At 43.8% G+C, this 22,012-nt stretch overlaps 1 protein-coding gene and 1 long non-coding RNA gene across 2 annotated transcripts; both read left to right on the forward strand.

Annotated features, from left to right (window-relative positions):
• Nucleotides 1-403: 403 nt before the first annotated feature.
• LOC140429277 (beta-1,3-galactosyl-O-glycosyl-glycoprotein beta-1,6-N-acetylglucosaminyltransferase 4-like) lies at nt 404-11,964 on the forward strand. The gene is made up of 2 exons (XM_072516068.1): nt 404-542; nt 5,274-11,964. Exons 1-2 carry the CDS (start codon nt 409-411, stop codon nt 6,637-6,639), a joined length of 1,500 nt encoding a protein of 499 aa, XP_072372169.1. The 5' UTR covers nt 404-408; the 3' UTR covers nt 6,640-11,964.
• A 3,881-nt stretch (nt 11,965-15,845) lies between these two features.
• LOC140429279 (uncharacterized) lies at nt 15,846-21,517 on the forward strand. Its single transcript, XR_011949020.1, has 2 exons — nt 15,846-19,213; nt 20,405-21,517. It is a non-coding gene; the product is annotated as an uncharacterized lncRNA (long non-coding RNA).
• The last annotated feature ends 495 nt before the right edge of the window (nt 21,518-22,012 follow it).

A 22,012-nucleotide genomic window follows, 5' to 3' on the forward strand; every position in this document is an offset into this window, starting at 1 on the left:
TGCTTGAATCCTTCAATTTCTGAACTTTGGGGTTAAACAGGAAAGTAGCTGGAATCCACCTATTTGGCAATACGCTCAGTGTCATGTATCACTCATTTGAAGTGTGCGACGTTACTCACAGGTTTACCGCCTTAAATATCTCGCCCAGTTTAAGCGGGCTGGTGGGTGTGCCTCACTTTTTTTATGATAATTTCCAACTCTCAGCCACTTTGGCCACAGCTCCACACTGCAAGGTATGCACAAGGACGCGGTCCAAGCGGGAGGGAAAGCGCGCTGGAGTCGGTGGAATGAAGCAAAGAGAAGGCAACTTGACCATTCCGCTGAGTGGTGAGGAGTTCAGCCCCGCCACTTGCCCTCTGTACTCTCTGACACTGACAGCTCAGCCTTCACCCCGGGACGGCGGCTCAAATGAAGGAAATCCCCGGGCAGAGGAGCAGAGGAAGACTTCAACCGGGGCATCGCCAACCGCTGGACTTTGGGAAGTGGCCCCGCTTGGTGTGTGTGTGTATGTGTGAGCGTGAGAGAGGCAGAGAGAGAGAGAGGTGAGTTGACTGGAGAGAGGGAGGGAGGGGACGGAGGGAGGGGGTGAGTTGTGCAGCTGGTTTGCTCGCTGGGGTTGTGGAAATGACAGGATTGTCAATAACAGTGAAACCAGTCTGCCGGAGGTGGGTGGGCGGTGGGGGTCACTGGGGTCCATCTCGCTCCTGTTGTCAGGTCCTTTCAACAATACAGATGTGAATGTCACAATTTCCGGGTAAAAGAACACTCGTGTGCATTGCCAGTACTTTGTGTTTGTGTACAGCGTCACATACACTGCAGCGCGCCCCCGTCCATTTGGCCCAATGTTGCACTTTATTCCATTTGACTTGTGCTGTAACGGGAGGTCACTCTGTGCTAGAATGGCACAGGGAAAGGGAAAGGGGCCATTGGGGTGGGGGAGGGGAAGACTCTCGTACTTAATCGGAAATGTTTTGAAGTTGCTGTCACAGCGATTGTGTTCCGCAGGAAGGTGGGGGGCTCCCGTAGGTGAAATCAGTTCGGCTCCCGTAGGTGAAGTCAGTTCACAACTCCTGCATTGTCATAGCGCCCACGGACCTCGTGGTTGTACTGTCAATAAATCCGGTTTATTCAGCAACCGCGCCCGTACCCCCACCCCTCCTCTCCGTCCCAATATTTTAGATGAGCTCGGTTGGATACATTCCCCATTTACTTTGGGCGTGGTGGTAAAATAGATTTTTTTTAAAGCCTGGTTCAGCCCATGGGAAGATCAGTCAGTGAGTTTAGTCATCTGCCGAGAATAATGAGAAAGGCTATTATCCGATTGTTAAGTGCTAACCCTCCTCCTAAATCGTTTTTTTAAAACTTCCCGTCGCATGTCAGAAACCTGACGTTAATTGCAGCAACAAACAATAAATATTGTGGTGAAATCTAGTTCCGCACCAGTTGCTTCCTCATGTGAGCCCATCCAGGCAGAGAGGGCTGTTAGGTTTGCACAGAAATTGGCCCCAGTGCTAATAATCCTTAGTATTCTTTTCTTCTAAAAATGTGAAATTATTTTATTGAAGCTTTCAATCAGCGTCCGCCAAAAGCTATGTGCATTGATAAATAAATATCGTCAAACACGTTTTAAAAAAAAATTATGTTGACACCAAGAGCTGAATTGTAAAGGTGCAATTTTCCAGTCTTGTTGCTCGCTCGCTCGAGTGAAACGAGGCCGGTGAATAGCAGGACAGGTGGAAATCGAGTGCGGCGCCAGGCGACAAACAGTTTGTGATGCATTCGTCCGGCTCCCGTAGGTGAAATCAGGATCTTGCGGTAGTGTGGTGAGAAACCAATTATCACTACTTAAACCCTATTTCCATACAATTAACAGGAGCAACCCCATATCCAACAGCCATCCGCCATTCATCAGTCTCCCCAGCAAGTGGCCACGCTGGTGCCGATTAATTCTCCTTTTGTAAAACCTGAACCTGGCGGGTGGGCTCACGGAGCCGAGGAGGTGAGAAGCCATCTTCGCTCTCAGGCATTGAGCCATGGGGCATGGGGCCCTCTGCGCCATTTGCCAACCACGGCATTGGTGACCACTCTGTCCTCGGCCATCCACATCACCTCCAGGGTCTGTTCCTCGAATGTCGTGAGGATTATGTCTGACATGCCTCGGCCAGTCTGGGCCCTCTCGCAGGGATTGTGGGAAAGCTTCTCCTGCAGAGTCACAGAGAGGGCATCATCAGCCACACGTGTGGCTCATAGTGCTGGGGGTGGGTGTGAAGGGGGGGTTCGGGTGATGGGATGGTTGAGATGAAGAGAGAGGGGTGTGAAGGGTAGATTGGGGGCAGATGGGGGGTTGGTCAGCTTTGGGGATGGGAAGGTTGAGGGGGGGGGGGGTCAACTCACCCATGCTGCTTGGTGTAGTTTGTTGACCTGGGTAAAGAAATTTGAACTGACGTTGCCATTGCAATGCACAGTCATTTAATTCATGTTAAGATAAAAGAGAATCCAAAGGCCTTTTACAGGCATGTACTCAGTAAAAGGATCAGTGATGTCAGAAGGCATTGGCTGAGGCACAAGATGAGTTTTTTTGCATAAACTAAAGAAGAGAACTTTGCCAAACAGTAAACGAGGAGGTTGCCAGGATACTGGATGACATAAAAATTGAAGGAATGACAGTACTTAAAGCGGCTGTCACCTGACCTGCTTGGGATGTATCCATGTTTGTTGAGGGTAGAACCTGTAATAATGTTGGCCATAATCATCCCATCCTCCAAGATTCAGGGTGCCAAGGTCTGGAAGATTGCAAATGTTACTGCACCTGGCTCAAGCAAGGAGGGAAGGCTAACCTGGCAATGCAAGGCCAATCAGTCTAACATCGGTGATGAGGAAACTTATAAAAACACACATCTGGGAGAAAATTACCAGCCATGTGAACAAGCTGGGACTAATAAGTGAGAGCCAGTACAGATGTGTTAAAGGAAATAAAGACTCAGCAAGTCTGGAAGCATCTATGGAGAGAGAAAATCTATGGAGAGAGGGGCTTTTCACAGTAACTTCATTGAAGCCTACTTGTGACTAAGGGCTATATTGCCCATAGTGTCCAAAAAGGTTAGGAGGGGTTATGGGGATGGGGTGGAAGTGAGGGCTTAAGTGGGTCGGTTCAGACTCGATGGGCCGAATGGCCTCCTTCTGCACTGTATATTCTACGTAAATCTATGTAACAGGTGATTATTATTATTATTAATAATAAACAGTGGTAATGGGCTGGATTCTCCATTCTGGAGACTAAGTGCTGATGCCAGCATTGAATGTGTCGACTTTCATGACAGGAAATTCGGTGCCGACCCCTCACTGATTCCAGTACCGGTGAGGGACTAGCACCAGCGCCGACTGAAACACCCGCCGCCGTGCCGAAAATGGCTGGAGAATGGCCGGGTCCTGGGCCGCTCATGCGCGCGGCTGACGACCTGCACCAGTTGTGCTGTACAACATAGCAACATAGTGCCGGCTGTGCGCTAAACCTAACCCGCCGGCCCCGACACCACAACCTACCCACCCCCTGGCCACCCCCGGCCATGCCCCACCAGTTCCCCCAGCCCTGGCAGAAGATCCTCCCCCCCCCCCCCCCCCCGGCCAGTGGCACGGAATCTGATCGAGTGTGGCGGCGTTGGACACGGTGTAATGAATGGCTAATTTCAGCCTGCAAGGTGGTGGATAGTGCAATTCTCAGTACTAATTAAATACTTCAGGAAGGACTTTCCAGGCCCCATGGAGGCAGTGGTTGGAGAAAGTAGAGGTGGGGAGGGGAGGGGAAGCCTTGCTAGGACAACACCTGAAACATTCCTGTCATACTTCGGAGAAGTGGACTGGGTTTACAACCGGAAATGGGCAGTCAAGTAACATCAATAATGAAAGGCAATATCACAGACTCACCAGCAGGCTAGGAACCAATCAGAACCAGAGGCTCCATGTCCCAGTGACAGGGCCATGGGCAGGAAAAGTCGCGCCTGCTGTCCAACCACTACACCCATGGTCCAAACACTTCCTCTAGAGGAACATCCCTCCACTACGAGAGGTTAATAACTTCCTCCTCATAATTCTTTTTACTTGCATCCTCATTGCTGAGGGTGTCTCCATGCTGAGGTACCTTGCTATTCTGAACCTACCTTGGCAGCATCCATTTCTCCTTGTGTGGCTACAGAGCTGTCCACCATCCTTAGTAGAATAGCCAACAAGGAGGTGGTCAATTTGGAGCCCGTCTCATTGGGCGTATTGATGGCAAATTCGGGCTCGGGACCCTCACTATTTCTTTGTTCTGTATCTTCACACACTTTGGATTGGTGAATAATTGGTTGGCTAATTATCTACCCATTGAACTGCATCACAATCGCTCCCTCCATGGCTAACTAGTCCAGCAATGGGACTTGAACCCACGGCTACTGGCTCAGAGCAGGGGTGCTACTACTATACTACTGGACCTCCAGCTAGGTCTGCCGCTGTGGTACTGATGCTCACAGGAAAATACAGCCTTTAGATTTTGGGATGTGGGGGCAATGTTGAAATTTCCAATTGAATCTGTCGCCTCTTATAAGTCAGCCTTTGAAGTACAAAATCAAGACCTAATATTTAATCTGTGTAAAACAGTTCAACCCCAACTGGAGTATTAAGTCCAATTCTGGGCACCACACTTTCGTTGGATTAGCAAAGTTCTTCTGTACCCTCTCCAAAGACTTTCTATTTTACCAGTCCTATGTAGAGACTGGAGAGGCTGAGGTTGTTCCCCTTAGAACAGAAAGTAAAAGAGGAGACTTGATAGGATTGTTTAAAATCATGATGGTTTCAGTGAATGTAATGTAACTGCTTCCAATGGTTGAAGGGCTGATATTCGGAAGGCACAAATTTAAGATGATTAGCAAAAGAACCAGAGGTGACATTAGACAAAGCTTTTATCCGTGACAAATAGTTAGGAATTTGAATATACTGCCGGATAGGGTGTGAATGCAAGTTCACTATAGTAGCCTTTAAAAGGGAATTGAATAAGTACTTGAAGGAGAAGATAAATACAGAGATACGGGAAAAGAGCTGAGAGTGGGACTACCTGGAATGCCCTTTGTGGAATCCAGCCCAGAAATGTTGGGTCAAATGGTCTTCTATACCATTCTATGATTTGTATTTAATTCAAGGAAAACATTTTAAAACAAAGTTTAGCATGAGATCACTATTCTAAACTATGTCCAAATTTGATTTGTGCTGACAGCTGATGATGCTTTGGTATTTTACAGAATGTTTTGCAGATGTTTCACACCAAAATCTCAGCTGAAGAGGTTGCTTTTGCTGTCCATGACCTTTGTACTGCCCTGCCTACTGAAACTCTTTCACAGTCACAGAATGGTCACAGGTACACAGAAGACGTGGCTGGTGGAACCTTTCTGGAGTACCTCCCAATTTGTACGGAACAGAAAGAGTGGCAAGTATTTACATTTGCAGCTCGAAATAAATTGCACTGCCATCTATGAGTGCAGCTCGGTGGAAGTGGGCAAAACTTTAGAAATACGCAAGGGTAATATTGTTGATCTGGAAGATGAAGACGTTGAGTTGATGACATCTGACTGTGCTCAGTTCCTTTCCCAAAGAGGATATCAAAGCACGTTAGTCTCGGAAGCGGAAAAGGTGTACCCTCTGGCATTTTCTATGGTCGTCCATAAAGACGCTATTATGGTGGAAAGGAGCTTAAAGATGATTTACATGCCCCAGAATATATACTGCATTCATTATGACCAGAAATCCTCAAGCTCATTCAAAGCTGCCATGAACAACTTAGCTAAATGCATCCCTAACGTGTTCATTGCGTCCAAGTTAGAATTAGTACACTATGCTCACATCTCTAGGCTACAAGCAGATCTCAACTGCCTGTCCGATCTTCTCCAATCTTCAGTCCAATGGAAGTACGTCATCAATTTGTGCGGCCAAGATTTGCCGTTAAGGTCCAACTTTGAATTGGTATCTGAGTTGAAGAAGCTGAGTGGACGTAACATGTTGGAATCTATGAAGCCGAGCGATATTAAAAAAGAACGATTCATGTACCGCCACGAGCTTCAAGATATCGCAAATGAGGAAGGACGGATGCCCTTCAAAACCAATGTTCTGAAGGAACCAGCCCCCCACAACATCAAAGTATTTACTGGCAGTGCCTATTTTGTTTTGAGTTATGACTTTGTCAAGTACATCAGTCACAGTACGGTGGCCAAAGAGTTTCTCGCTTGGTCCGCAGATACCTATTCACCAGATGAGCACTTCTGGGCAAGCATGGTGCGGGTGCCTGGGGTGCCAGGTGAGCTCTCCATGTCTCACGCTGAAGTCACTGATCTGCAGAGTAAGGTGAGGCTGGTAAAGTGGAGCTATCTGGAGGAGGCGCTATACCCAGCCTGCACGGGCACTCACCGCCGCAGTGTCTGCATCTACGGTTCTGCCGAGCTCAGGTGGCTCCTTAACGATGGCCATTGGTTTGCAAATAAATTTGACTCCAAAGTAGACCCTGTATTAATAAAATGTCTGGAACTGAAGATTAGGGAACGCCAGAAATATTGGGTAGAATTGACTCCTCAAAAGTTCTATATTTATAATCAGAGTGAAAACTTTTGGGGCTGAATGAATGTAGCATTCTGTGCTAGAAATGTCCACCAACTTAAGCTCAAAAGGCAAATACCAAATCAAATTATATATTTTCCAGCTTTGTGCTGGACATCTTGATCAATGATTTTATAAAGGGTAACATGGAGACAAATGCGTGTTCGATCAGCTAGACTAGTTTGATGCAATTATTGACAGTGGACGAAAGACACCAATTAGTGAAGTGTTTAACATCACTTTTATTCTACATGTGAACCTGATCCTATAATGGGTCATGATAGAGAATACACAACCCAGGAACGTGGATGATGACTACAATCAAATTGTCTTGTTCTGTGTTTTCTCATGTTCAATATACGATCCTCAGATTGATCCTGATACTGTAATAATGCTGTGCAATAACGGGTGTATCCTGAGGCTGCAGATAATTTTAAAAACCTTATGTAAAACCATGCAGGTTAAAAATTGGATAGTGGGCTGGTAGGGTTATTAATAAGATGCACAGCAGAGAGTGGGATCCAAATATGCCACTTTCTATATATCTGGCTGTTCTTAAACTAAACGGAGGTTGCTTCCTGAGGAAATTGATGTAATAATGTAATCCATTTTCTAATTCAAATGTTTCTTACTGAATGTTTTTAAATAATTTATGGCTTTGGTTACGTGATCTGCTTTGGCAATATCAGGTTTGCTGGCTAGCAGTAAGATGATGTTGAACAACTTCATCAATGTCAAGCCACTGCAGTGTGCATCAGACACTTAGCCTATATGAGAGGATCTCTCAGCAGCAATCACGATTCAAGTAAGTTGCGCGAATCTGCTTCATAAGCAAAATAGAAATATCCAGAGCCTTCACTGTGAGGCATTTATTTAAATTGGCATTTTTAAAATTCAGCACTGGCAAGGGGCAGGAGGGAATCATTTTATCTGAATGTTCAGTACATGGTGTAAATATTGTAGTGCGATCAAAAACAGATTTGATCTGATATGACCACACATACGTGACGTCATCGGTAATGGGTGCTTGGTGAGCCTGGATTGTGCACTAACTCCTGGAATTAGCCCAGAGAGACGGGATGCACGTGTCTCTCCAATGGGCAACGTGAAACCAGTCCCAAAGCACAAAATATCCCCTGATTCAGTACTCATGGACAATCTCACTTTGGCCACAGGGCAGCCAGTATGAGACATAGGAAAATGTCACTCAACAGGCTCCTTAGAGATTGGGTTGAGGCATTTGGTTGAGGGGAAAACAGGGAACTTTACTCCTGCATCTAAGTATGCTCTGCCTAACCTTGGAATGCTAGGCGTCAAAGTGTCCCGTTCCTCAGCAACCTGATAAGCACAAAATGCACAACCCCACCCCCAAAAATGATTGTGTTCTCATGATTTATGTTCATGGTAATATTTAATGATGTGGTACGATGTTTTTATGCCTCCCATGTCATTTTCTGGCCTTGAAGTTACTTCCAAATCATGCACACGATATCAGTGCAGAAAGATGTTTGCTTAGAAGCTAATTTAAAGGGCCAGCAAAAAGGTTAAATGCTACATTTAATGCTCCATTTTCATTTATTGTCTCAACGTCTTGTATCTTTGTTTGATTCATAGAACTTTCTGGTAATTTCTGTAATGCTCAATTTGTTTTCATCCAGCTCTCCTTGAGCTGCCAGTAGGCTTCCTAGTGGGAAAGCCCATATAGGTGAGTTTCGTGGATGACAAAAAGCAGGAGAGGGGGTGCCAGCTGGTCAGTGTGCACCAGAATTGGTCTGTGCCCGCCAACCACTATACACAAGGCCAAAGGGGATTGGGTCCTGGACTGCTCTGTCATTTGTCAACAGGCCCATTTATTTCATTCCAACAGCTTTGCACAAAACTCTCACTATACATCACCTGACAGAGGCCACCTGAAGCCCCTTTACATATCAGTGTCAATTAATGGATACTTAACATAAATGAGACAACTAATTGCAATGTCTCTTAACCCATTACTTAACAGTCTCCCGTTCCATGGAGAAAAAATAATAATTAGGTGAAAACAAAATTTCAAGAAACTCAAAAACACACACATGATTTCCCCCCCCTTTTTTTTTGTTTGGACGAGAAAGAAAAAAAAAACAGTCACAGAAACAAGCGCCCTTCATTAACAATATCCAAAAGTTTCTGTGAACACGCCCCTTTTTTCGTAAAACAGCCTGACAGTTGATAGCTCCTGTCAACCCATTTAATTTTTGTTATTTCCCCTCTGTCCAACATCTGCTTCAAATTTGCGATGCCTATCCATAACCTCTTTTCATTGACACTTTTTGTAGAGTGCACAATTTCCCACAGGGGTTTATTGTCAATGTGACAGTCAATAGGTATATTACCCAAATCCCAAAATTTCTGTCAATATCATACTTATATAAAAGGCCATATCCACCGCCTCGACAAGGCTTAACGTCTCAGCAGCCAAAGTGCTTTTTACCACTCTCCTTATTTTCTTTGTTTCCCACACAAGCGGGCAACATTTACCATTGTTCCCCAAAAGGAAAATTATAAAACCTCCTGCGCTTGAAACCCCATCACATAAATTTGCGTAGGACGCATCACTATAAACTATGAGTTTCAAGTGCCTAAGGTCACCTAAAACCGGGAACTTCAAAACACACTCCTGCATTTTTAGTTTGGCCAACGCTTTATTTGCTCTTATTATGTCTTCCACTTTGGGATCATTCATTTTTGTACTCAACTCTAAGACATCAAAACTCAGGTCCGGTCTGGTCTGTCTACCTAGCCAGTTCAGCTGCCCAATTAAACTTCGCAGTTGCTCTTTTTCTATCTTTGAAACCATTGCGTCTTTTTGTGAAACTCGGCCATGACTAATTACTATTGGGCTGATGCTTTCCGAATAAGATTGCTGACGTAAAGTTGCCCCTAACTTAGTCTGTCCAATTTCCAGTCCAATATATTTAAATGCACCAGAAGCCTGACTTCCAACCCTGAATTCTTTTCTCAAACCAGAGATTACAATAGTTTTAAAATCACTAGTCCCACCCCACAAAAAATCATCGACATACATCATAAAAATGCCAGAAAGATTTCCTTTATAGTGCCTGTAAAACATTGCAGGATCTGCTTTCAACTGGCAACAGCCTAACTTTAACAAAACTGACCTTACCAAAAAATACCAGACTCTAGATGCATCATTTAATCTATATACACATTTGTTCACCTTCCAGAGTACCTCTTCTGTGTCAGCCGCCTCTTTAGGAGGATGGAGAAAAATGTCTCTCTGGAGCTGATGCCCTTGCAAAAAGGCAGCTTTTATATCTATAGATTTGCATTCCCATACCTTTGTGGCTAATAGAGCCAAGAAGATCTTTAAAATAACCTTTCCTGCTGTAGGTAAATCTACCCTTAAATCCTGATCTTCTAAGTTTTCTTCAAATCCCTTTGCCACAAGCCTGGCCTTTGCCTTATAAGTTCCATCCGGAAGAACCTTTTCCGTGCAAATCCATCTGTGGGATAGAGCGCTTTGTCCCCTATCTGGTACTTCCGTGTATAGCCCAAATTCACTCCAACTATGCAATTCTTGCTGTTTAGCTTCTTTGATAACTTTTTCATCTAATTTATTTGAAGCCACCAAAATCTCACGTGCATGTGGGCTTCTACTCCTATTAGTATTTGTAGTCTTACTCATGTTCCGAGATCTTGATAAACTACGTCCCCTTTCCCGCCTGGTATCTCGTTCTGTACTGCTACAGCTTGATCTTTCACTTCTGCTGTGGGATGTCCTTTCAATAGTTCTCGACCTTTTCCTGCGGACCTGTTCACTATCTGATGTACTATCTGAACTGGCACTGTGTGTCTCCATTTTTGAACTTTGTTTCCCCAATCCATTGTCTTGGCTCCTTCCCCTGAATGCTGTACATTCAATCAATGTTTAAACTGTCCAGCGGCCTTCCCTGCTCTACTAATAACAGTTGCATCCTTCCATTGACTAGACCCTTCAGGCAAGTATGTCACTTTTGTACCAACTTTTGGCAGTTGCCCTTTCGGAAAAATGGCCTGTTCTAATTCATCAGAAGTGTTGTGTTCCTCCACAGAAACCCTGTCTATATCAGTTAATTGGTCCTCATAGTTCTGTAACACATGCGTACCAGATGACTCTGGTTCCTTGTCATGTCTGTCTGCTCTGTCTAAATTTGAAAATTTGTAATCTGTACCCATTATCCCTGATGAATGTACCCGAACAGTTTGATTACCATGTTGCAAAATAATTGTTTTGCCATCTATGCCTATGTTCTTCCCTGGGCCTTTCCATTCATTAGAATTGTCTCTCTTATAGTATACCATGCCTCCTTGCTGACAAACGGAATCTGATGGCCGTACGTTAGGTCTTAAAGCTCTGCAAATTCTTTCAGAGAATTCTGCTTCCAAAAAAGCTTTTCTACTGCTATGTAATGCATTTAAATGTTCAGCAAAACCAAAGCTAATTGTAGTCCCCTCCCAAGCTGGAGGCTGGTCATCCAAAATAGATGGAATTTTAGGATTTCTACCAAGCACTAATTGATAAGGACTATAGCCCCCAACCATCTGCAATGAATTCTTTGCATGTACTGCCCATGCTAAAGCTGAATTTAGCCTGTAATTTGGTCGATCTGCCAAAATTTTCCAAAGCATATCGATGACAGCATGATTTCTTTCACAGACACCATTATTAATGGGCTTTCTGCTGCTGTATTCATAACTCTGATATTCATGTTTTCACACATATCCCTAAATTCATCATTACAAATTCTCCCCCATTGTCCGTAAGGAATTTTGCCGGTAGACCCATTCCTGTCCCTATCCATTTTTCCACGATTTGATCCAGAATTACTCTCTTTTCTTTACTTCGTACAATCGTTGATTGACTAAATCTGGTTGCTAAATCTACAAAATGCAAAATAAACATATTATTTGCTTTATCCCAGATCTTAAGGTCCATGGCCACAATGTCGTTAAAATCCCTGGCCAAAGGTAGGGTTACTATCGGACGTGCTGGTGTCCTTCTGTACTTCCTACAAACTGCACAGCGGTCACTAACCTGTTCTATCAGTTTAGTAGAGTCGTCATCCCTTACCCCTGCATCCTTTAATAAAATTTTCAACCTCCGAAGGGACGGATGTGCAAATTGCCAATGCAGTTTTAATACCACAAGCTTTTTGTCAGCTAAAGTCCCATTTTCAACTGCCATTAACACATCCTTAACCACTCTACTGGAAATATTATTTGTCAGTAATGGTATACAATAGTGTCCCGACTGTGTAAATTTGGAAAGACGGTGGACTTACAAAACTGTTGCCTTATCCTGTTCCATATCCAGTTTCATGTGTGCTTTCTTTATCGACGGTCTGCTCAGAAGCAAAGGTATCTCACTTGATCCAACATCCGTGCTAATGAAATGATTCACTCCGGCAATATTGCAAGGGATCACCACTCTTTTCAGCGACTTCAGAGTATTATCATCCCCAAACCTGAAACTTGTGGAACTTTCAAATTCCTTAACCTTGTTACGATTTTCAGCATTCAAAGAGTCCAGGTAACATTTTAACCAGTCAATTCCACACACAGTAGATGTGCAGCCATTGTCCAAAACAGCACAGTTGAAGGATTCTGCAACCAACACCCTCATTACCGGCGTAAAACTGCTTGTCAATAGGGCAATGCCTTCTTTCTGGTCACTATCTTTTTCCTCTTCTGACTCTTCTGTGTCATGTGTCGCTTCAAACACTCTATCATAACGAGTTGGACAGTTGAAAGCATAATGGTATTGAGAGTCACATCGAAAACATCGATTTATCATGCCCCGTGCATTTCTGGGGTTCATCTCCCTATTGTAGGTTCTAACTGGGTTTCTGTCTTCATAATTTCCTTGTCTCGGTCTCCTTCTATAGTCTTGAGCCCTGTTCATAGCCATACGATTTTGCCATCCTGTTAATGTATCTTCCATACTCTGCCTTATTGCAGGCTGACCTATTTGGGTCATCCGAGCCATCGGAATCGAATGTTTCACCAGAAACGTTTGTAAAGCTTTTGTCATCTGTTTGAATAAGGTATCCTTATCAGTAAACTGAACTCCTGTCAAAACCAGGAGCCTATCCATGTTGCTCACTTTAGCACAGTCAAGTAATTTAAAGGCCAACACTGTGGAAATTCCAGGTTGTGTTTCTGTAGCCTTTTATATAGTCTGCCAAATTCCATTATATAGTCTTCCATGGAGATATCCTCCATTTTCCAGAACTTATCAAAATCCGACCATGCTTCATACGCATTTAACAAGTCATCTTTCTTATAAATCTTATCCATATAATGTAATAAAGTCTCCAGACCTTCTTCTGAGTCTAACTCTTCCAATTCCTATTGGAAGCTCAGAAAGCACTTTGTTTCGGATTTTACTGCCATATGGTAAAGAAAGAGCCAATGCCATACCTTGTTTTCTCTTTCCCAAAGCAGTTACCTTAGTCCACATAACTACTGCACTTCTACATTGGTCGTACAATTCCCTTTCAGAAAATAAGGGAGGATAGTTATATCCAGCCATCTTTATCCTCGGTTCAGCCATATATCCCTTTTATTTTCCTTCTTTTCTCACTCACTCCTTGGTTTGATCTGGAAAAGTTGTATCTTTCAACCCTTCACATTTACACAGCAACCATCCTCTGCTACCAATTGTTAGACATTTTAGTTGCTGTGATATGAAGAGTCTAAAGTTCTGTTCCTTTTTCACAAACACCCATTTATTTCATTCCAACAGCTTTGCACAAAGCTCTCACTATACATCACCTGACAGAGGCCACCTGAAGCCCTTTACATATCAGTGTCAATTAATGGATACTTAACATAAATGAGACAACTAATTGCAATGTCTCTTAACCCATTACTTAACACACTGGCGGTTGTGTCTCTGGATACATAGGCCCTAAACTTGGAAATACCTCCCTAAACTTCTCAACCTCACCAAATCTACTCCCTTCTTTAAGGCATTCCTTAGGGCAACCTTCAATGATGTGAGCCATTGACTGGGGTGCACCACAGCTGCAGCCCAGGATCCCTGCAAGGCCCAACTTGTGCTGATTTGTTGCACAAGTGCCTTGGCTAGTGTGGAAACGGTTGAGGAGTTTGCAATGTTGGAGTGGCAGGTTGAAGCAGGGTGGATGAGCTGGGGATCCGTGATGAGGGAGTGGTTTTTAGTGATGGCGCGTTGGTTCCAATCCTGCTGAGATGTTTCACTGTGTTAAAGTTGCTGTACAGATTCAATCTGTTGTTGTACAATGAAACTGAATATCAAGTGGAAAGTATGACAGGCAATTGATGCAATACCTCGCAAAGCAAATTTCTGCACTTAGGACATGACGCAAGTGTCTATTCCTCATTTTTTTTTTAGAATTAGTTCATATGATGTGGGTGTTGCTGACTAAGCCAGCGTTCATTGCACAACCCCAATTGCCCTGGAGAAGGTGGTTGTGAGCCACTGCCTCAAACTGCTGGAGTCTATGCAATGTAATTACACCCACAGTGCTATTGTTCACCTAGATTGCATGCTACAGCAAGTTGCGTGACTGATCCTGGTCTCAACTGGTAGCTATCAGTGGATGATGGCCAAGAGATTTTTCTCCCCTTCTCTTGGCTGCTGCCACTGAAGCCAATTAGAATGTTTCCTTGGCTGAGGTTTTCTTCACAGACCAGGGAATGAAATTGAGGCCTTACTTGTTTGTGTGACTTAATATCTTATTGTGCCATTCATTTACCCACTGAACCATTTGGGCCCTCTGCAATGTTTTGATAGCTGCATTGCTCATGTGATCCTTATCTGAAGAATTGTAACTCAGATGGCAACATCAAATAGGAATACATTTTTTTAAGAAACCCATTTTTTTCCGATTTACAATCCCACACACAAACCTAACCCTACTGAAGTGAAAAGCTCTGAAACTTGAAAGCAATTCACTACTTATTGAACGTTTGCGGGAAAGAATTAGAGTATTGCATTTCAGCAGGTAAGCAAAAGACTGGTGTTCTGGAGGAGAATAATGCCCAAATTTTCAATACATCTGGCTAAATGTCTGAATTTGAGAGGGGTGCCTTTTTATATCGCACACAAGGACCCTAACTATAATTACTTATCATGTGGGGAGGTGGTGTTGTCACCCACCTAGTAATCCAGGGGACATGACTTCAAATCCCACCATGGAAGCTGGTGGAATTTAAATTCATTTAATAAATCTAGAATTAAAAAGTTAGTCTCAGTAATATGGTTCAATAATGCCCTTACCTAGTCTGGACTAGAGGTAACTGTTAGCTGGCCTCTAAAATGGCTTAGCAAGCCAATTCGATCATATCATCTTCAGATGTTTTATCTATGACCTTCCCTCATTCTCAAGGTCAGAAGTGGGGATGTTCGCTGGTGATAATGTTCTGTAACTCCTCAGATACTGAAGCCGGGTCCATTTGCAGCAAGACCTGGACAATATACAGGCTTGGGCTGATAAGTGGCAAGGAACATTCACACCACACAGGCGGCAGGCAATTACCATCTCCAGCAAGACAATATCTAACCATATCCCCTTGACATTGCGATCACTGAATCCCCCGCTATCAACATCCTGGGGATTACCAATGACTAGAAACTTGACTGGACTAACCATATAAATACTGGGGGTGATTCTATGCCCGTGTTGCATCCGGAACTCATAAATGGGGTTTGCGCTGGGTGTTGAACGGAATGCGATGCTCCTGGCTCATGGCACCTGACGCAATGTGGTTCACACCCCAAATGAGCATATTTAAATAAGGATTTGGATATGCTCAGACCGTTTCAAGCTAGAGTAGCACGGCTCCCAGGATCCTCTCTCCTCCCCCCCCTCCTCCTACAAAGCTGGAGGGCAGTGGGAATCACTACAGGCCTCCATCAATGGAGACCAGATGCGAAGACCTTGCCGGGGCTTGGAGGTCATCGGAGCCCGTGGGTGGTTGGAGACATGGCAGGACAGTTCCTGGTACTGCCCCTCAGAACCCTGGCAGGTTGGCACTGCCTAGGTGCCAAGGGACAGGGCCTGAAAGGGGCATGGCCATGAAAGGGGGATGGGGGGGAACATGAAGGGCATTTGGCAACCTGATAGCGGAGTGTGGCTCGCCTGAGGGGAGGGCCGCTGGTGCCAATGATTGGGGGGGGTGGGGGGGGGGGGCATGATGCTGGCTAGAATGGGGCAGGGTTAAAGGGAGACGCTTTGGGAGGGCCCCGATGCCAGCGATCCTTGGGGTGCCCTTTAAAAACGGCCCCCCATGAGGCTGGGCTTGCAGGCATCTTCTGCCCCCACATATCACTTTCTCGGATGGTTTCACCTCAGCTCCAAAAAGTGTGGGGGTATTGTAATAGGAATTTGGGAGGATTCTGCCACTATGCATTGCTGCAAGAGCAGGTCAGAAGCTAGGAATTCTGTGGAGAGTAACTCACCTTCAAGTCTGTCCGTAAGGCACAGTCAGGAGTTGATGGGATATTCTCCACTTGCAACTATTCGCAATAGTTGTCTTAATATTAAATCTATATATTGCTTTATAACAACTCCAAAAGCACTCAAGAAGCTCAATGTTATCTAGGACAAAGCAGTCTGCTTGATTGGCATCCCATCCACCACCTTCAACATTCACACCCTCCAACACCTATGCATAGTAGCAGTAGTATTTAATATCTACAAGATACACGGCAACAATTTACCTTTGCCAGCACCTTCCGTGCGGATGATCTATAGCATCTAGAAGGACAAGGGGTGGCATGGTGGCACAGTGGTTAGCACCATGGTTCAATTCCAGCCTTGGGTGACTGTCTGTGTGGAGTTTGCACTTTCTCCCCGTGTCAGCATGTGTTTACTCTGGTGCTCATGTACAGGTTAGGTGGATTGGCTAAAATTGCCCCTTAGTGTGCAAAGGTGTGCAAGTCAGATGGGGTTGTGATCATAGGATGGGAGAAAGGGCCTGGATAGGGTGCTCTTTCAGAGGGTCAGTGCAGACCCAATGGACCAAATGGCCTCCTTCTGCACTGTAGGGATTCAATGGATTCTAAGGGCAACAGATGCAAGAAACATCATGGCCAGCACGTGCCCCTCCAAGCCACATACCAGCCTGATTTGGAACAATATTTCTGTTCCTTGCCTGTTGCTTGGTCAAAACCCTGAAACTCCCTTCCTAACAGCACAGTGGGTGTTCTACAACACACGTCTGAAGTGGCTCAAGAAGGCAGATCACCACCACCTTCTCAAGGGCAACAAAACTCACACCGCATGAATGAATGAAAAAAAATGTTGACTATCACTGATTGCATGCTTACCAAAACACATCAATACCATTGGTCTTCAATTCCAAACCTTCGCATTGCCAACAATCATTGGGCAACCACAGGCAAATAATAAGTGCCATGGGGCTGCTTCACAGTATTGTAAATGCATCTCATAGTTCTTGCAATATTACAACAAGAAATTTAAGCCCCCAGCACAGCGCGTCTCCCCCTGGTGGATGTGGGGGGCCATTTAAATTGATGTTTATATTAGCGGGACTGTAATATCCATTAGGGCAGGAGGGTTGGTAATGTCCACCTGGGTGGGAGGGACTGTAAAATCTATCTGGGTGGGAGGGACTGTAATGTCCACCTGGGTGGGAGGGACTGTAAAATCTATCTGGGTGGGAGGGCCCATAAAATCCAGGCCTATGAATTTTATGATTCTATTTGATACTACTTTTTAAGATAGGAAAATGAATCTAAACAACAATAAAACAAATAAGTTGGAGTGAAAATAGTCTTTGCCCAGTAGTGTAAAATGGTAATTTTACCAGTTGTAAAGAATTTATGCATTTAAAATTTGTAGATCTAAATTATTTAATTTATAATGACTCTGGTAGAAGAGACATTCAGTAAATTTAAGACTAATGAACATACAGCACAGTTGGAATGCCCACAAGCCCAGACATCATGCTTGCAGTTTCATGAGGGCCATATAATCTGGGCTCACACAAATTACATAATGGATTTGTATGCTTTATTATACATGGGGGTAACTTATTGTTCTAAATTTGAAGTTATTGCTCCATGTAATAAATGTTATTTTCATATCACAATGTGGTAACGTCATTGTAATGTTATCAAAGTCTTATGTTCCTTGGGAAACGCTGTCTCTGTGTTAACATTTTATATTTAACTCACTTAAATAATAGTTGCCCAAAAGTTAAATCTTTAAATTACTTTATTTCAGCACAGGTGGAGTTTTACCAAGCTCTTTTGAATTTTTTTAAATACTGAGAATTTGGGTTTTTTGGCAGCTGGTAAAACAAATTCTGATATCGAAATCAATTATTTATTCTTTACATAGAGTGGAAATACGAATAATGATTATCAAGAAGGATGCTATTCAGCTGTAATATAAAAACAGTGTGTGGTTAATGGAAAATAGCACAAGTGATTTTCAATAAATTCACTGAAATCAATTGAGGCTGCAAATCCTTGACATTTTCTGTGCACTTCCACTTTTAGTCTGACAAAGATCTACCAGATTAAGCCAGGTTAGGATACACGTCATTCAACAGTGTTAATTAATGTGGGGCTTGGGGTTGGGAAGAGGGGTAGGCAACGTATTATCCGTGACAATTGATCCTCGATTATTAATTTGAATATGGTGAGTGAATAATTTTGGTGCCCGCCCAATCCCATATTATGGGGGCCAACTCGGAGGTGGTAGGCACCAGTCCGGTTTTACATCCCGCCCCCCCTTGAAAACACACCTTGTGGGGGCATGTGAAATACAGCCCCATGTCTCACTGCAATGCAGGAGTATGGTGATGACAACTGCTCTGCAACACAAGGACACTTTTGTTGTCTTGCTGAGGTCCTTGTTGTCAAATACCCGCTGACATTGTTTGTAGATGGCGGAGCTGGCACAGCTGATCCGACATTGGATCTCCTCATCCATGGTGCCTTCTGAGAGAGGTAGCTCCCGAGAAATGGGAAGTGCTCAACTTAGAGTCTCTCCTTCAATCTTTATAGCAGGTGGAACATTTGGCTGATCAGTTCTTGGATTTGCTTTGGCAACATTCGCAGCAGATCGAGTCTCTTGTATACAAGATTGAAGAAATTGAGAGTGGTGCAGAATGAGTGATGACACTGTAATCGTCTGCAAACTGTAGATCATATATGTTGATGGTGGTCAGTTTAGTTTTGACATGAAGGCAACAGAGGATAAAGAGTTTTCCATCCAGACAGTATTTATTACTGACACCAGAGGGCAATTGACCTTTGATGAGGTGACTTGTCACAGTCAGGTAGATTATAAATAGTATGGGGGCCTTGCTTAACACCGATCTGGATTTTGAAAGCATCTGTTTCAGATCTCCCCTTCCAGACAGTTACAGTCGTATCATCATGAAGCAGTTCAGGACTGTGGTGAAGTTTCTTGGACATGGACATCTATTTGAAGCATAATCCACAAAATTCATTCATGGGATATGGGCGCCACTGGTTGGGGCAGCATTTATTGCCCAGCCCTGAGGGCATTCAAGAAGCAACCATAGGCCAGACCAGGTAAGGATGACAGATTTCCTTCCCTTAAGGACATTAGTGAATCAGATGGGTGAATCGGATACAATCGACAATGGTTTCATGGTCATCATTAGACTTTTAATTCCAGACTTTTATTGAATTTATTGATTTCAAATTTTACCATCTGCCCACTGTGGGATTTGAACCCTGGTCCCCAGAGCATTATTATCCTGGGTCTCTGGATTACTAGTGCAGCGACAATACTACTAGGCCGCTGCCTTCCCAATAGAGTCAAATGTTTTAGTCAGGCAGTGGGGTAGGGCGTCTCCATTACTCGGTGCTTGTACCCCTGACCTTTTAGGCCAGGACACATCAGTGGGTAATATGTTCAACAACAATAGGTGAATCAGCCCACCAAAGGCACATATGTGCTTTGCCTTAGTAGCCTGCACCCTTGATGAAATAATAGGTTGCTATTTTTTAAGCAGTTCTTTTATAAGAGGGTCACAATTGTGACAATTGTTATTTTAATCACTGCAATCTCACACTGCACTCGTATTGGCAAAAGATAGTCATCAGTCACTCACAAATCCACTTTGTGCTTCAGCTTCATTAAGGTGTACTTACTTATCTTGTAATCAGCTAATTGTCACACTCATGTACGATGGTTTGCATTGATTATCAACACAGTTGCTGAACATTAGTCTCATTGCTAAACCTCCCCAGATCAAAAATAAAACTAACAAAGTGGGAAAGATGCAGTGGGTCAATTAGCTTCTGAAAATAAATGAGAAGACAATATTCTGAGTGAGATGATTGGTCAGAATCACTAACATCCAGCAAACAGCCCCAGGATATGACTCACAGATTTAATGTCAGTATTGTCGGAGTGGTTAAGAAATTTCCCGTGGACGGAGTAGACTTACTTTTGGGGAATGATTTGGCAGGATAAAGGTCGTAGTTTAACCCACGAGTGCAGAGAGTCCGAGGGAAGCACTGCAGATAACACATGAGATACCAACAGTAGGGCATGTGGAAAACAGGAAAACCCATTGGGCATTAAATGACTCAAAGAAAGAAGCATTAACAGACATTAATCACATATAAGAACTCGGAGCAGGAGTAGGCCTAAAGAGCTTTGCAAAGAGTCATCGGACTCGAAACGTTAGCTCTTTTCTCTCCCTACAGATGCTGCCCTGCTGAGATTTTCCAGCATTTTCTCTTTCGTTTCAGATTCCAGCATCCGCAGTAATTTGCTTTTAGTCCCTGTGAAAATCTCCATGTCGCTACACTATGGCGCCTGTTCGGGTACACGGAGGGAGAATTCAGAATGTCCAATTCACCTAACAAGCACATCTTCCAGGGCTTGTGGGAGGAAACCGGTGCACATGGAGGAAACTCACACAGACACTGGGAAAACGTGCACACTCTGCACAGACAGTGACATAAGCCGGGAATCAAACCTGGGACCCTGGGCAACAGTGTTAACCACTGTGCTACCGTGCCGCCAATTCTTTCAAAGCTAGGAAAGAAAACGGCAATCAGAAGAAGACAGTGACTTAGACTCTTCTAAAAGTAATTTGTTACGGCTTGGTGCAGTAAACCCGTTGCCATTCACTTCAGATGCAAATATTTCCCAGAGCATGCCTGTTTTGAAGGATGACATACATGATAGCAAAGCAATAATTATTCAGGGCAAGGACAGTAAGGACTGTAAAGTGACACCAAACAACTAGCTAATTAACCCACATCCTTGTAAAGGTCCACAGTGCCTCTTCAAAGTAAAGGAAGCAAATAGCAAAGGAGGTGAATTAATCAGTAATCAATTCTTTTTAAAAATTATGGGGAAGGTGGATAGAGAACCATGTGGTGGTTCTGCCACCTCATCTGTTAACAACAACCAGAAAGTTCATGGAGTCCAAACCTGATTCTGAAAGTAAAGGCACGGAAAAGCCAATTCAGCTAAAAATAATTTCCATGTGCCATTGCCATTGCGTGGCACATTGGGGTAACTCCTAGCATCAACAGGAATCTCTCTGGTTTTCCCCATGGTGGGAGCACTTAGTCATGGTTCTGGAGAATCGCGCCCTCTAACTCTGATGCTCATTGCAGAATTTCTGAAGTATCATTCTTGTGAAGAGATTTTCTCATTTTTATTGGATTCCGCTGAAAGCAGAGAATTTGATGAGTACAATTTCTGTTTCCTTGTAAGTACATTGTGAAAAAGGAGGAAAATCTGTACAAACTGTATAGTTGATTGTTGGGAAGAATGTTTCCCGGGGTGTTTATTTTCTGTAACTACTTTGATACAAGTTTGAATAAAATGCGTTTTTAAGAAAAAAGAAATTATACATACAACTAAAAGCAGAACGGCACACTGCAATCGCTGCAGTAAAGTAAGGGCCAGGTTTTCTTGCCACCTGCTTGTATTATCCAGTTAATATCACGGGAATGCCAGCACCCGGTGTCCAGTTTGTTGCCTGGACAATTTTAAGTGCCCATCCCCTCATCTTGGCCATGCAGAGTTAGAATTCCAACCCCCCCCCCCCCCGCCCCCACCTTTATGTATTTCAGAAATACTTAAAATAAAAAGTTTGGAAAAATAGTTTAATTACTTTAGTCTATACGCTTGTGGCAACCTCTCTAAATACGTTCCTATTTATTTAGCAATCTCCATGAGTAAACTGGCAGGATCTGCTAAGTAGATGCGACCTCCATTTTCCTTCCTGAGGTGTTGTGCTCAGAATTGCTCCTCATACTCAGGAATAATCTATTTCTTCCACCTTTACATTCTAGCCCTCTAAATATAAAGGCCAGCATTCCGCTTGCCTTTTTGATTAT

Source organism: Scyliorhinus torazame, chromosome 9, assembly GCF_047496885.1.
Source record: "Scyliorhinus torazame isolate Kashiwa2021f chromosome 9, sScyTor2.1, whole genome shotgun sequence".
NCBI classification, from domain to species: Eukaryota; Metazoa; Chordata; class Chondrichthyes; order Carcharhiniformes; family Scyliorhinidae; genus Scyliorhinus; species Scyliorhinus torazame.